This window comes from Herpailurus yagouaroundi, unplaced genomic scaffold (genome assembly GCF_014898765.1).
Source record: "Herpailurus yagouaroundi ecotype Mexico unplaced genomic scaffold, PumYag 159, whole genome shotgun sequence".
Taxonomy (NCBI): Eukaryota; Metazoa; Chordata; class Mammalia; order Carnivora; family Felidae; genus Herpailurus; species Herpailurus yagouaroundi.
Window position 1 is genome coordinate 41,641,096 of NW_024412400.1, and position 17,258 is coordinate 41,658,353.

A 17,258-nucleotide genomic window follows, 5' to 3' on the forward strand; every position below is an offset into this window, starting at 1 on the left:
GGCTTGGAGTCTTGGCTCTGCTACTAGGGAGGTGACCTTGAAAGTGCCTCAGTGTGCTCATCAGTAAATGATGACTTCCTAGGTCTGTTTTTTACCATCAAATAGTATAATACATGTTAATGTACTATTTATACTGTAGAGCATATTCCATCAATTTCTCAGTATTTCCTCAGAGATTCCTATGGATAAATATTACTCTATCTAACCTAAAGGACATGGGGAAAAAAATAATTCAGTATGAACAACTTCGATTATCTTCTTAAAATAGGCACAGTATTAGACTTCAAATATTCATGTGCTTGTCACTCTGTCTTTCACGCTGGCACAGCTACCTGTATGGAATGACTGAGAGACCCCAGCAGAGCTGGTCTCAAGCCAACGGGGACACAAGCAAAACCCCACATCCCTGTAAAGTCTCTGTGCCCCGGCATCTCCCCTGAGATCCACATTCTCCATCACTGGGCTGCCAAGTAAATGAAACAGACACTTGGTCTTTCTGGAGGCAGGTACTCACAACTAGTATACGCCCCTTATAGGCGACTCAAATACATTAACTTTTTTAGGGATTCATAAAAACACAGGCATTGGTATTTTTCAGGGAGGGCTCCTCCTAAGTTTGTTTCTTACGTAGGTTGGCCAAAATTGTGAGATGAACACACTTAAGATATTTTGGGATATTTTTCTATAGTGTCCTTGCTTTGGCTTTGGCCAGGCCTTTCATGTTCATTTTAGGGAAGGGACTTGTCCAAGGTGCCCTACCTTCTCAACTCTCCATGAAGATCAACATGACTGGTCTCTGAGATCTCTGATCACAACCCCATGAGACACACTACTCATGCAACATGGGGCTAACGGCTCAATTGTTTTTCACCTGCCTTTCTTCTTGAACAATTCACTTTCAAGTATAAACCAAGACCTTATGGACCAATTGTCCTTTAAATCTCTTTTGATTACATAAGTTCAATGAGAGGGTAAAAATTCTTTCTGAACTACTTTACAAATCACTCTGGTAATTGCTCACGGACCTCCTGAAGGCAGCAAGGGCAACAACAGCTGTCACACCTTAGTGGTCTCTCCAGAGTTATAACTTCTTGGCCCATATTATCAATAATCCTCATGGTAAAAGGCCGAGAAGCCCCACAGCAATTCCGGGTACAGCAGTCTGTATCCTCTACTGCAAAGTAAATCTTCTGTCCAAAGCTGTTCTTAATTTCATATTTGTTATTAGTTTCAAAACCTGTTATGACTAAAAACATAAAAGAGGGAACCATTATGACCATCATATAAAAAGAATGTTGGATCTATCCTAAGATCCTACAATATGTAGTTACACCATTTTTGGATTATACTTCTAGTAAAACAGGGAGAAAGAAAAGGAAAGGTGTTTAGCGATGATCCGGACAGAGGAAGAAAGGGAAAGGGAAAGGAGAGTTTATTAAGGAATAGAAATTAAGCATCTGTATGTGAAACATGGGAAAGAAGACAACTCACATGTTCCTAATTGCATAGACTTCTTCCAGAAAGACAGACTGCTCCTAAGGGATGGAGCAGTGCTGTAGATGATAATAGTTGTGCTAGGTGTATGAACAAAACATCCATCTGTTTGCTATAGTTTTCTTATATTCAGTTATGTAGGGGAATATGAGATGGTTGCTATGTTTATCCTCTATGATATATTTTATCAAATTAATTGGTTTGAGATTATATATTTATGTATACACACACACCCTATGCATGGCTTATCTTTTTTTGCACTGTATGAGGGAAAGTGATGAGAGGGCTTGCTCTTAATGCATACATGTAGGAAGGGAGAGGGTGAAAATGGAAGGTAAATTAGAACATCACATTGGGCCCAGAGGACCCTTGTTTAGCTTAGCGGTAGTTGTTCAGAAGTGGGAGATGAATATTCGACAAGGGGAAGAGGTGCTTGGCAACCAAGGTTGCCACTCACAGGATATCTAGACCAGTGGCAGCCTAAGTGAGCTCTGTACCTCAGAAGGGGCTAATGTCTTCACAGGGAAACGGAAGTATGCCGGATGCGGACGCTCAAGTGGTATCTTACCAATGGGCTTCCCATACAGAACCACACATTGCAAACCTCTCCTTGCTTAGAGCCAGGAAGGAACAATTAATGGTCTTGCTTGTCTATAATTCTTCTTTTTTTTAAAAAAAAATTTTTTTTTTCAACGTTTATTTATTTTTGGGACAGAGAGAGACAGAGCATGAACGGGGGAGGGGCAGAGAGAGAGGGAGACACAGAATCGGAAACAGGCTCCAGGCTCCGAGCCATCAGCCCAGAGCCTGATGCGGGGCTCGAACTCATGGACCGCGAGATCGTGACCTGGCTGAAGTCGGACGCTCAACCGACTGCGCCACCCAGGCGCCCCTATAATTCTTCTTAACATGGGTCATAGCAGGTCAGAAGCCACGAAAATAACGATTAAAAGATATACAGAGAGACAAAAATCACTCTCTAATATCTGAGTGATTGACTTTTAGTCAGATAGAGATGTCCTCCATAAATTCCATCATCTTGACCTCCCTTCAGTCCCTTTGCTCTGGCTCAGACAGGCTCTGGACTCTTCCTTTGTAAAAAACACCCTTGACCTGCCAGTTAAATGTTATGCAAGAAAAAAAATAAACTGATTCATAATACGGAATTCAATTATCTAAGTGTTTTACTAAGTAGCTTAATCTCAAAATTCTTCAGCTTGTTCATCTATGAAATGAGATCAATGGGTTTATACAATCTCCAAGTTACTCAAAAAATGAGAATAAAACAAAAGAATTCTATGGCTATCATTGTTTATAAAGTTCTGAAATGGGAACTATTTAAGTGCCTGTCATAGACTCAGATGCTAAAAATAAACGGATTAATCTTCATCGCTCTTTAAATTTTTGTTTAGTTTTGAGAGAGAGAGGGAGGGTGTGTTCATGCAAGACTGGGGGAGGGGCAGAGAGAGAGGAGAGAGAGAAGTCCAAGCAGGTTCTGCACTGTCAGTGCAAAGCCCAATGTGGGGCTCGAATTCACTCTGAGATCATGACCTGAGCAGAGATCAAGAGTCCAATGCTTAATGGACTGAACCACCCAGAGGCTCCTAAGCTTTATATCTCTTTATCCTGTCATAATGTTACAATATACACTTTCATTGAGACAAGAAAACAGGACAATTAAAGACATCTCTTAAAAAAGAGAAGAATTAGAAACTACTAAATTTGGAGCTTACTTTATTTACATTTCATGATTAACACATACAAATTTCACAAGTATATATAAAACTAACACATTTAAAAACTATAAATGGAGTGCTATATAATGTACAGTATCTGTTTTGTTTTGATGTCATAACCTCAAAAACAAATTTCTTAAGATAAAGCATTACAAAATTCAGGGCACAAGTTATCAAACAGAAAGAACTCCTTTCTAGAGAAAGCTTAGTATATACACACTAGCAAAACAAGAACATTATAAGTATCTAACAATGTGCATTATAAGCAATTTAAATAAAATAGGCAACAACTGTATATTCTAACCAAATCTATTACTCTGCTTTTATAATTCATGTTTCTACCAGCAGATAGGGACTTTGCAGAGAGGTGAAGAAGGACTTAACAGATATATTCTAAAAACTAGCCAAATGTTCATTAGACTCTTTGTATCTAGAAGAAAGACACGGGTTCATGAATCCATCCAGTTCTCTTTCCCCTGGCAAGAGTCCTGAAACATCTAACAGCTTAAGTTTATCTTGCATCTCAGGAGTGCCGTACCCAAGGAGATATTTATTGAGGTTAGGTCCCATTCACAGGAGCAGGAGTGCTGTTCTAAGAAGCCAAGCCTCCAGGCTTGCTGGTCAGCATCCTCCAACACTCCAACAGAAGCCTTGCAAACCCAAGGCAGGAATACAACTTTCCAAAATATACCCATCCAAACTGAAGAAGTTTACTTGCTTTAGAAATGTACTGAGGTAGCTGAACTACTACATGTGGCTCTGTGTCAATCTCAAAAACATCACAGACTGGGGAAAAAACAGCTGAAGTGATGAAAGTCATGTAAAATGACAGAATCACTGGAGTGATTTCTAAAGAGCAGGGGGAGCAAAAGTAAGTTTGGTTTGGTTTCCTTCTAAGGTAAGGTCTGTGTCATGAGGACAGATTGTCAGAGTAACAGTATTTTACTAGTCGACTCCTAATTTCCAGAAATGAGCTACTGATAATTGTCATCATTTTGTTATCATGAAGAAGAGAGACATTTGTAAGCAACCAGATTTAACTGTTCCACATCAGTGAAAGCATTACATTTGTGGTTGTTGATATGCGTTTATCTGCATAAATATCTTCTCTTTCTAGAAATATGATCAATACAATGAATACATACCTTCCAGAAGCTCAATTTGCTGATGAACCAGTATCTGATATATATAATATAAAAAAAAAAAAAAAAAAAAAAAAAAAAAGCTGTAAGTATATTTCCATGTTTTCTATGCCAACTAAATTAACAATAGTGTTTTTATATTTTAAGAAATGCACATAATCACTTATCAATATTTATCAATATTTAATAATATAACTTTATACCTAAAAAAGTATAAAATTAAAGTCAATATATCTTTAATTGAAAATCTATTGAATGTGTTCACTATTAATGTGGGTAAATCCAGGTCAAATAAAACTGACTTACTCTGGAATCCCTCTAAAAATTAAAAAAAAAAAGTTCCTTCTTGAAAAGGCTTAAGAGATATTAAGATTCTTTATTCATTTAAAGAGCTTCTGTCCAAATCTAAAAAAAATTTAGAAGTGTGCTTGATATCCTTTGGAGCAGGTAATAATTTCCTCTATATATTTTGTAAGGCCTTGATTTAAAAAAAATATTTAAGGTATTTCTTGGAAAATGTATGAACTACTAAGAGTTCTTATAATACTTGCTGCCCAAGTGCATTGTGGGAAACTAAATTAGTACAGACAGTACAAGAGAGATAATTCATTTACTGAAAACTGGATGGTTACCACAGATGTATTTGTTTATAGATTAGACATATAGAATTTCATATTCCTATTCTACCTACCAGATTTCTAACACTAAACAAATACTAGCCCTCACATCGCTGGGATATGGTATCATGCAGTACATTATAATCCAGGATTTTTCCCCCTTACTGATGGCATTAATAAAATTGGTTATTTCAAAGCACAAAGCATCATAAAATACACTTTCATTAATTATAATAAAAAAGTGACTCATGTTATACACAAAATATGAACTTTTTTTTTTTTTTTGGTACCACTATTGACACTCAACACTAAATTTAGTTTAATGTTTCTTTCCACCTCCTTGGATGTTATTTGGTGTTGGGATTAAAGAGAGTGAAATCCAGAACCAAGATTACAGTAGCAAAAAGTCACTCCCTCTTCCTTAGTGTTTTGACTCTGAGCAAATTATATAATTTCTCTGGACCTCAGGTTCCTCTTCTGTAAAATGATGGTAATTAATAGTACCTATATTATAGGTTTCTAAAAGGATTAAATAAGTTAATACATATGTTACACTTAGGGACAAAGTCTGGAAAATAGTGCTTAGTAAAGGTTTGCTATTGGTCATTACCATGGATTATATTCAAGATCATAGAAAACACAATTTCCTAAGACATTTGTACTTTGCTTTAAAAGTTAACTTGACCTAGAAGAATTATAGTAATTTGTTAGGGAAAAATGTTTTGCCATTTCAGACTTTTGTGAATTAGTCATTTGTTAATTTCATTAAGTAAACTATAAGCACAGTTTTATTAAAAAATAAAATGAGTGTTTCATTTATTTGAAATTACCTGACTTAAATATTCCAATCCGGGTGGACAGCCTGATGGAGGTGGTGGTGCTGGCATCCATGGTACCCCTGCAGGTCCACCTGGCTGATTATACACAGGCTGGTGTTGGACAGGAAACCCTACTGGGCCAGCACCTGAATAACCAGCTGGTGGAATTGAGTAGCCAGCCTGGGGGCCAGGAAAGCCAGCCTGGGGGCCACGATAGCCAACCTGGGGGCCAGGGTAGCCAACCTGGGGGCCAGGGTAGCCAGTATGTCCTGGAGGTCCTAAAATAAAAACAAGTGAAAAAATTTGTAACTGCACAGAAAAATGGAAATATGAACTCTTTTGGGATTACTCCTAAAACTCTACAAACTCAAATTGCAGCTCAGATATCTTGTTTCTACGAAGCTTAAACTCTGTGTTTTTATCTTTTAGTGATTTTTCAATGAAGTATCTGTAGTTTCATATCCACTCTTATAGGGTTTGGGGCTGTGAACAGAGTTGGCCCAAGACTTACCCACCATTCAAATCTCAGTTGCAAAGATACTTGAAACCTAAGAAAGTGACAGAAAATCAACAATGGTCTAGAGTCACCTTTATAAGGATTATGGAATGCCTTAAGAGAAATGAAAGATGGCAAGAAAGAGTAAAAGGCCCAAAATAAAGGCTTTGAGTCAGCATTTCTAAAACCAAAGCACTCTATTTTTTAAAAAAAGATTAATTTATTTAAAAAAAATGATTGTTAGAAATGGTACCTCCTTTATGTACAGAACTGGGGGTGGTTTTGCCCCCTCAAGGAATTTTTGGCAAGCTCTGGAGACATTTTTGGCTGTTTATAGCTGGAGGGAAGAGTGATACTGGCATTTGGTAGATAGAGGCCAGGGAAGCTGGTAAATATTTCCTAAAATGCCAGCATAGTATCCTGAAAAAGAAGAATTATCCATCTGAAAATATTAGAGTGCTGCTCTTGAGAAACTCTGGCGTAGAGGTAAAGATGCATCCTTACTTCCAGAACTGTCCAGATGCTTATCTGGGTTAACAATTTGCCTGAACTTTTACCCCATGGTGCATTCCTATCCTAAGACTTCCTACATGAAAAGCAAAAAAAAAAAAAAGAAAAAAGAAATCATCATTGATAGTTAGGTTACAAATTTAAATTTCATAATTTACCACTCTCAGCACTCTGGAAAATACAGTTGGAGAACCAAGGAAGATAAAAAGTTACAACAGGCAAACTTGCCTTGAGTATTTAATAAGCACAGGAGAAGAATAAATTTACTAAGTGTATACTCTGTATTCTATGTGAATTTGTAATTACAATGAAGCTTCATAAGCTTATATGAATAGTCCACAGAGTAGTAATCCATAGCAATGGAATACAATTTCAAAGGAATGTGTTCCATAATATTTTAACAGAAAAGGCTACGTAAAATTTAATGCTTAGATTATACAACTTATAAATACTTTAAAAAAAGACACTGATGGCAAAATACATCCACTATTAAAAAGATTTTTGGGGCACCTAGGTGACTCAGTCGGTTGAGCATCCGACTTCGGCTCAGGTCGTGATCTCACGATTCGTGAGTTCGAGCCCTGCGTCGGGCTCTGTGCTGCTAGCTCAGGGCCTGGAGCCTGCTTTGGATTTTGTGTCTCCCTCTCTCTCTGTTCCTTCCCTGCTTGCACTCTGTCTCTCTCTCAAAAAGTGAATAAAGATTTTTAAAACATTAAAAAAAAATGGTTTCTTAGGAGATTAAACCTCCTACTAGTATCTTTTAAATATAGTTTTTATAATTCATTCATTCTCACAACAAATAAATATTTACAGATGTTCTATAATGTGGGTGGCTCTGTTCTAGAATCAGAGGATTCAGTTCTCAACAAGGCAACCTGCCCTCAGGGAGTTTACAGGCTACTTTTGGGAGAGAGGAAATAAATTTTTTTTTTTTTTTGGAAATAAATTTTTTAAAAAAGATTTCAGATTGAACTCACAGAGAAAATGCATGGTGGAGAGGGAAAGGTATCAACCAGGTACTTCAGAGAGAAAAAAAATTCTGTTGAGATCTAAGATATGAGAAAGGTAAAGCTTTGTGTAAAGAGCTGGTAAGAAATGTTGCGGGAGGAAGGAAAACCAAATGCAAAAATCCCTGATTTCAGGAATGAATTTGGCATGTTTGAGGCAGAGAGAAACATCGTAAGGGAGAGGAAGAGTGGAAACTGTTGTCAGTGAAAACGTAGAAACAGTTCATCTAGGGAGCCCATTAATAAGGAGCTTAGATTTGATTCCAAGTGTGATCGACAGGCCTTTGAGGATTTTAAGCAGACAAGTGAGTTCCATAATCTGATTTATATCTTACAAAGTTGGTGGGAGTGCTGAGCACTGGGATTTAAAATAAGAAATGCAGATGCCCTCACTGCCTAATGGGGAAGATAACTTTATATTTTATCCTTTACTCTAGGGATCTACAACACCAGTATGATCAATTGATTAACTAGAATTGAAGACAAGCTCTTTGAAAGGAGGGACCAGATTTTTATGACTATATGCCAAAGGAAAGTGATGGGATGGGGAGAGAGAAAAGGGAGGAGTTGGGACAGTTTCCTTGAGGGCTGCCTTTGAGCTGAGATCTAAAGGATACAAAGGAGTAGAGAAGACCAGGGGCACAGAGAAAAACGTTCCACAGACAAGCCCTGGGATAGTAACACATACAGGGTTCCTAATAATCTGTAAAAAGCCAAGTCGACTTGAATAGCAGAGAGCCAGGCTTAATAGTCAGGTAAAGAGAAGGCAGGGGAGGCCCTGTCTGGTGAACCAAATTAAGCCTTTTGGCCTTTATCCTAAAAGCAATGAAAAACCAATGATGTACACACTGAATACTGTCTGTAATATGGACAGATAGGCATTTTTAAAGATCACTGGCTACAGTGCAAAGATCAGACCACAGGCAAGCCAATGAGGAGGACATGTGAGTTCACATTAGCATTATTTTAATCTTCTCAAGACCCTTGGAGAGGGAGGATAGTTGATTATTTCCGAAATAACGGATTAAACATACAGAATTACCTGAAATTTGGATATTTTCATTTGTATAAGGTCTAACTGATTTAACAGATTATTAACATAATTGCAAATATCTGTCACTCAGTATTTGTAAATCATTATACCAGGCGCTTTACGTATACTCTCATTTAATCTCCAAGCTAACCTGAATGAGAAAATGTTATTCCTGTTTTATAGCTAAGAACTGAGACTTGCAGGTATAACGAGTTGTATGAACCACCACACAGCCATTTAGCGCAGAAGCCAGAACTTGAAACCTGATACAGCCTCTCTTTGCCTTTTTCCACTTGCACACTGGGTACATGATGCTATGTACCTCCTAAAATTGACAGTTAAATGAGCTTATTCACATTATGCACAGTAAGCTCTCAATTTTAAACCGTCACTATTTTTAGCATCATTGTCATGTTAAGACCTGCACTATATATGGCCTTGGACTTGTGAAATAAAATTAGGCTATTTTTCTCACAAACTCTCAAGTCTGATTATAACTGAATTTAATTATGTATCACCTCATTTTAACTGGCTGTGGGGTGGATTAAATCATTCTCCAAGTGCCCTGGATGAATATTCGAGCTTGCTAATAACTCATCAAACAACCACCATATAAGAATTTACGACAGCGGTTCTCAGCCCTGGTTGCACATTACAACTAACTGGGTAATTAAAAAAATTACCAATCCCTGGGTCCCTTGACCTGAGCTTCTGCTTTAATTCTCCCGGGATAGTGCCCTGGTACAGTGTTTTAAAATCTTCCACGTAATACTTAAGGGCAGGCACCCTTGAGAACTATCTCCTTAGAGATATTCTAGCTCAGATTCTTCTAACTGCAAACACCTGGATGTGATCCAGGCCCCGCTGGGAAGTTTCTTGGCTACACAATTAAACAGGCCATTGAGTTCCCAAGCAGAGTTATTCACTCAGAGTAGAATACAAAATGGATACACCCATCTACCCAAACCGGATACCTTTTGATCCTAAATCTCCAGAGTGGTCTCTCAGTCTCTCAAGAAGGAAGTAGCCTGACTACTTGCAAATCTGGGTACACCATCAATTTTGCCATGTAGTGAAGTTCTAGTAATTTTGATAACTGCATTTGTCTACATGAAAATCTCTGAGGTCTTTCAATAACTGGTTCAAAGGGAAAAATGTACTCCCTAGAATGTAGTGATAGGACTCGATTACTTTTCTTAGATATAAGGCATGATTAAGCATGCGTACAAAAAGCAAAGCTTTCATATATGTTACAAAGTGAAAATGAGAATGACCCCCAAGCAGCTACACTTTTATTACCTACAGCTTCCAGTTTTAAGCACTCACGTCTTTTCTGTGACTCTCACTGTACACGATTACCCTCAGCTAATATAGGACTCAAAAATACCCAGGGATAAATCTAAATGTGATTATGTGATGACAATTTTCAGAACAGATGAAGGATCAATTAAATCTTTTACTTCTAATGTATATTTTGGTGCAAACTTTATTTTATTTGCTACATGTAAATGGACTGTTTTTGTTAACTCTATATCTTTACTATCCTGCATAAGTAAACATTACTTTTATGATATTATTTATGCTAATATATAGTCAGAAAAAAAATCAAGAACTAGGCTGCCAATTTCATCATTACACTTTTAATAAAAGACACTACTAAAATACACAAACAAAGGCAGACACACACCCATACATATGCCCTTTGGGGAATATTAGTAATTGAATAATTTTTGATTTTTATTCTTAGACAAATGTTTTACCTTGGAGTGTTGCTGAAGGATATTGAGGGGGATAGTCAGGTGGTAAATTCGTTCCTGGGTGAGGAGCATTCATTTGTCCGTCTGCAATTTAGGGAAAGGTAAACATATATTTGCTTTAATGAAATATATATTAGAAAAAAATAAGGGGCGCCTGGGTGGCTCAGTCGGTTGAGCGGCCGACTTTGGCTCAGGTCACGATCTCGCGGTCCGTGAGTTCGAGCCCCACATTGGGCTCTGTGCTGACAGCTTGGAGCCCGGAGCCTGTTTCAGATTCTGTGTCTCCCTCTCTCTCTGACTCTCCCCCCATTCATGCTCTGTCTCTGTCCCAAAAATAAATAAATGTTAAAAAAAAATTAAAAAAAAAAGAAAAAATATGTATTAGAAAGAAAAATACATTGTCCTTAGATAATTTCCATTGATATGATCTTTATATGATCTTGTGCTGTACTAAAATAAAGTGATTTCTTCACTTAACAAAAGCTGTTATCAGACTTAATTGGCAGGAGCATCGGTTTCAAACAAATTCCTCTTTGAATAAAATGAGACAGCTTAGTTACCGGGGCTGAACTTCTAGCTTTCAAACATGTCTGATGAGTGTTCCATATTTGGAAGTGTTCCAAGTGTTAACACCTAATTCCATGTTGGTATTAGGGGAAAAAAGTGTTTTAGAACCACATACAGACTGTAAAGGAAGAGAGAGAGAAATGAAACTACTTGGATATAGGGATGATGATGGAAATAGTATGATGATTTTTAAAGATACGTAGTTATTGCTATACCAATTAGCCTTTTCCTTTTATCTTTGAGAGAGAGAGCACATGCGCATGCGTGCAACCAGGGGAGGGGCAGGGGCAGGAGGAGAGGGAGACCAAGAATATTAAGCAGGCACAACATCCAGCGCAGAGCCCAACATGGGGGCTCGACCTTACAACTATGAGATCATCACCTGAGCTGAAATCGAGAGTTGGACACTTAACTGACTGAGCCATCCAGGGGTCCCAAAGAATTATTTTCAAAATATTTAAAATAGTGCATATGTTTCAATATTGAATATCCTTTTTATGCTTACTCTGCAATTACCCAATAAGGTTGAATTCCCAATAAGGAATTCAAGAATATCCAATACCAATAAGAATACCCTTGGGGCGCCTGGGTGGCGCAGTCGGTTAAGCGTCCGACTTCAGCCAGGTCACAATCTCACGGTCCGGGAGTTCGAGCCCCGCGTCGGGCTCTGGGCTGATGGCTCAGAGCCTGGAGCCTGTTTCCGATTCTGTGTCTCCCTCTCTCTCTGCCCCTCCCCCGTTCATGCTCTGTCTCTCTCTGTCCCAAAAATAAATAAAACGTTAAAAAAAAAAAAAAAAGAATACCCAATAAGGAACTTCCTAGTATCTGACTGGTTTTGCCCAATAAAATCATAACTGACTGAATAACAATAAAATACCACATTAAACGTTGAATATTCTTAATATACGTACAAATGGTTGAAACTCCTAGTCCTTCATATTTGTGTTTCCTAGTCACTCATTTAGCAGCCGCCCCAGCCAGACAATAAATACTTGTTGGCCATCTCCTGTATTGCCTCTGAGCTAAGCTCTGAGGATATCCTGGCCCTGTCTTCATAGAACTTAAGGTTAGTGGACACTACATTTGTCCCATGTCCTCCTCTGGCTCATTATGGCGTGCTAACTATAAACCCAAAATAGTTTCTTATTGAATGATGAGCACATGGCATCAATACAGAAGAAAAAGTTAGTCAAACTTTCCATCTGATACATTGTCTACACACTTCTTTATCATAGGCCTTCAAAGACTACTCAACTCATGTGGTTTCAGCGGGAAAGCTGGGTTGTGAGCCAGCCTTCTCCTTCACGCAATCAACTTCATGATAACTTCAGCAGACTGGAGTCCACAGAGCTGGTGCATATTCCGGTAGCAGAACCTTCTACTTTCATCAGGGCTTTTCCCTAAACGGTTGCCGCAACGTACCCTGACTGATTGCAGATCTCTCAAATACCACAAAAGTCATTCCATCCCGACCATTCCCTTGTTTGTTGGCTTCAAGTGAGTGGTCGAGTTCCTAGTTCTCCAGCTCTCAAGGCTTTGCCCACCGCTGCCACTCCCCACCTGAGCTGGAAACAACCGGATGGCGCATAACAGATCTCAAGGAAAACACTGCAAGTCTGACTAACATACCTACTCTTAAATGATAGGTCACATTTTGGCACCTCTAGGTACCAGTGTTTGAACAATAGTAAATACATATACATATCTAGGAGCTGACAGATTCAAGAAATTAGAAGCTCATAATCTCTGGGGTTTTGGTTCCAGAGTGTTAATCCTGGCTTTAGGAATTTCAGCAGGAATTCATACAGAGGGAAAATAAGCAAATAAGCAAGTGGTCAAATATACCAAAGATCATATGAATTATGAATGGATTTCTGCATTTGTGAAATGGAACTTAAAATAATTTATAGATAGCATAGGACTGTCACATTAATATAAAGATATTTTATTTTTACTTCTATATGTATTTATATACATGTATACATTTAACTCCTATTTATGCACATACACACAGATATACAAACAATTATGCATATGAAGATGAAGAGTTAAAAGGTGACTATGACCGTGGCAAAAAGAATCTTTCTATGGTGATCTGAAGCATCCTAATGCTTGTAGCAGATAGAAAGTGTAATACTGTATCAATTTACATTTAAGAAGCCTTGAGTTTTGTAAGTAAAATTAAATTCATATAGCAAACATTAAGAGATCATGAAGCTTCATGAAGGAAAGCTGAGGTTTCTAGTCCTAAAGAGTATCTAATACAGCTAGTAAGGCTGACATTATGGTGAGAGATAAACATGTCTTCAGTATCTAAACAAAAGTAAACAGATAATGTAAATCTTCTCATAAAACAGGATTTTTTTTCATATTTTCTCCCATATGCATTGCTTTTCTCTTCAGAACTTTAGATTAAAAAAAACAAAAACAAAGTCTTTTATTATATGCTTGGTCGATATCCATCTTATTTAGAATTTTCTCGATAGGAAAAAAGCCAGAACGTAATCATTGGTATTTATTAAACCTGTTCATGTGTGGATGTTATGAAATATATAGCAGGGATATATCCAAAGATTTTGTTACAATGATCTGACATATTAAATTTCTTATCTGGTTAGGGGCGCCTGGGTGGCGCAGTCGGTTAAGCGTCCGACTTCAGCCAGGTCACGATCTCGCGGTCCGGGAGTTCGAGCCCCGCGTCGGGCTCTGGGCTGATGGCTCAGAGCCTGGAGCCTGTTTCCGATTCTGTGTCTCCCTCTCTCTCTGCCCCTCCCCCGTTCATGCTCTGTCTCTCTCTGTCGCAAAAATAAGTAAACGTTGAAAAAAAAAATTTTAATTTCTTATCTGGTTAATTTGAGTTGAATGATGTTTATGTATATAAAATGCACACAAAAAGGGGAAAACTGACCTAAATGGAATATAGTATAAATTATATAACATATTTCCCAGTAAGACTAAAATTCCTTAGGCTTACCTAAGGTTTTATTTTTACAGGAAAAACTAGCAGTAGTGGATACATGTGTACATTGTCTTTACAGTAAAAAAAAAAAAAAAAAAAATGGGGGCGCCTGGGTGGCGCAGTCGGTTAAGCGTCCGTCTTCAGCCAGGTCACGATCTCGCGGTCTGTGGGTTCGAGCCCCGCGTCGGGCTCTGGGCTGATGGCTCAGAGCCTGGAGCCTGCTTCCGATTCTGTGTCTCCCTCTCTCTCTGCCCCTCCCCCGTTCATGCTCTGTCTCTCTCTGTCCCCAAAATAAATAAACGTTGAAAAAAAAAATTTAAAAAAAAAATGACCTAGACTTCGGGTTCTGGAGCATAAACAAAGTAAATTACATCCTTTCAGAAACTGAATACAACATCATATAAGACAAAGAACATATTAACAACAGATTTAACATTATAAAAGGAAGTCAACACTTAAATTACTTACTTTGCTTTTCCATGATTTATAGAGTTCTGAAAAAGAAGACCTGATATTACTATATTGTCTACAAATTTATAGGTCAAATATGACTGTTGTAACAAGATATTATGAAACTATACGTACACATAGGATATTCCTCTATTCATCTAGTCTACCAGAATCTGGTTATTTAAACCCTTTGGTCTTGACCCCATCCCCTGTTGATGTGATTCTGAGTATGACTTAAGAAGTTGTGAGTCACCCCAGGATGGTGGATGTTTTCCACAAACCTTTGGGGGGAGAAGGTCCTATAAGGCAGAAAGCTGAGAGGAAAACATTGTAAGCCTAAGACCCCACCTTGTAACCAAGTCAAAAACTGAAGCCTTCCAGTCTACTCAAAGGAGGCTGGGCTCTAATTTCACCAGGACAGACAGACCTAGCTATCAGACCACACTAATGCAAGTATCTCTGGATTCCAGATTCTATGGATAAGTTCTGCCCATCTTGAACAGCAAATTTGAAAAGGCCTGACTCTTTGTTATGTTACAAGATATACTTTTAGCCAGAAAATCCACCCTCAGGGGTTGTCATAGTTGTAGCACCGTCACAATCCAACCAAAACTTTGTGTTAGGTTATTTCTATACAAAATAATAATTAAAAAGCCCCCAAAAACCATTGTACTCGGCACTTCTGATGAGGTTTTGGGGTGACAGTGGGGTTTGTGGGATCCGGAAGTGACAGCCAAGAAAGAATTCTTGGAGATGTTTTTGGTGCAAAAAGGTGATTTTATTAAATAAAGCATGGGGACAGGACCCGTGGGCAGGAAGAGCTGCCCAGGGACTTTGAGGAGAGACTGGCTATATAATAGGGAGTTGGGGGGGGGGTGGTAAAGTCCAGGGAAAGTTTCCAGTTGAGATTTGCATATGCTAAAGAAGACTCCCAGGATACTGGAGGCCTAACTGTTGTCAAGCTAAGGTTGTTTTCCCTCTAGCAAAGCATTAGCATTAAGACAGTAGGGACTTCCTGAAGAAACAGTTTACTCGGCCAGACTCAAGTATTTGCCAATGGGCTGCAGGTTACAAGGAAATTTAGTTCTATCTGCCATTTCCTTCTGTTTTTGTCTTCCACAGCACTATGGAGGGGTGATGCTGAGGCTCCAGGAAACGAGGCCCATCGGTTTCTGGAGATTGGGCTATTGATATTTGTAAAATATTTGTAAATAGTAGGGAGACTCAGGTACTGGGCACAATGATCTCTATCAGTTAACCATTTCTTTTTCCCCTTTCCTTTGTTCTTGGGCAGCCAGGAGTGCCTGAGGAGTATCACATGGATTCCCCCCGGGGTGGGGGTGGGTTGCAGCCTGTCAGTTTGCCTTAGGCTCCCTCACCACTTCTGCCTTCCAGTTCCTTGTTTCTTTTCCCCCTGATCTCTCCACTTTAAATCCCAACCCCCTTGATGCCTGTTAATTGCAATTAACTCATAAGGCAAAACCTCTCGCCCAGAGATCCCAGGAAGTGAAACTGAACAGACTCTAAAGCAGAGCTTATTTGTCCCTATTTGCTCTTTTCTTTCCAATTTGGTTACATTATTTTGAGTCTTAAAATGGCACGTGTGAGAATAAGTCCCTAATGGCAAAACTACTGCAGAACATAATCTGGGTCCTCTCTTTGCTGTAGGTTTTAAAGTTTTTGCAGTTAAATAATATCTCAAGCACAAAATGTGGCATGTCATAAGTTCTGGTACAAAATGTTAAGTGACAGTTGTAGTCACCTGTGTGCCAGGTAGAATAAAGCACTTGTGGAATAAAGATGATACCACAACACCCTGTCCGCTCCTGTTTGCTGTTTTGAAGATCTTTTGATTTTCTCAAACTTAAGGGTCTATTAACAAGAGGTAATGTCACTCAGTTTTGGAAATGACTAGGCTGAGTCCTGGGTGATTTCATTAATTAATTAACATGATAACTTTTAAATAATGTTTTCCACTACTCTTTTTGTTTTAAATTTATTTTAAGTAGGCTCCACACCCAATGTGGGGCTTGAACTCACAACCCTGAGATCAAGAGTCACAGGCTCTACCAACTGAGCCAGCCAGGTATACCCCTGCCTTCCACTACTCTTAATAAGAAACAAATCCTAGAAAATTTTCCAAGAAAAAGAACATCATATTCATCCTGTACTAAAAAAAAAAGTCTCTAAGAAAGTCATATATGTTGTACCACTGGAATCTTAATTACTTCAAGACAAATATATAGTTTCAAATTATAATCTGATTACTATACACTCATCCCTAACTCTGCTAAATGAGAGTTTCTGAGATTTAACACATCATATACTATATACAAGTAAGTACATCTCTGGTAAAAATTATTCTATTAGACACCATAAGACCTGATGCAATTTGAAGTGGGGTTCATACGCAAATGGCTAAGAAAGAATTCCTGAGACATGTTTGGTGCAAAAATATGATGTTATTAAAGCACAGGGTCAGAACCTGTGGGCAGAAGAGCTGCTCTGCGACTGTGAGGAGTGAGTGATAATGTATTTCAAGGTTTGTGGAGGAGGGGACATAAAGTTAGTTTCTAAGAAATTTCTGTATGCTGAAAGCAAGGTCTTACAGGACGAAGATTTGGCTACTGTCAAGATAAGGTTGCTTCTAGTTTTTAATGGAATGTAAACAT

General features: G+C 38.4%; 1 protein-coding gene across 1 annotated transcript in view; it reads right to left on the reverse strand.

Annotated features, from left to right (window-relative positions):
- LOC121033790 (phospholipid scramblase 1-like) overlaps positions 1-17,258 on the reverse strand; it is a 31,727-nt gene that overhangs the window by 11,667 nt on the left and 2,802 nt on the right. The window contains exons 2-6 of the mRNA XM_040480419.1: positions 14,605-14,630; positions 10,614-10,694; positions 5,820-6,085; positions 4,376-4,418; positions 1,026-1,246 (exon numbers count right to left, since the gene is read on the reverse strand). Coding sequence (XP_040336353.1) covers positions 1,026-1,246; positions 4,376-4,418; positions 5,820-6,085; positions 10,614-10,694; positions 14,605-14,617 — 624 coding nt within the window. The 5' untranslated portion in view covers positions 14,618-14,630. The remainder of the gene's footprint in view (positions 1-1,025; positions 1,247-4,375; positions 4,419-5,819; positions 6,086-10,613; positions 10,695-14,604; positions 14,631-17,258) is intronic.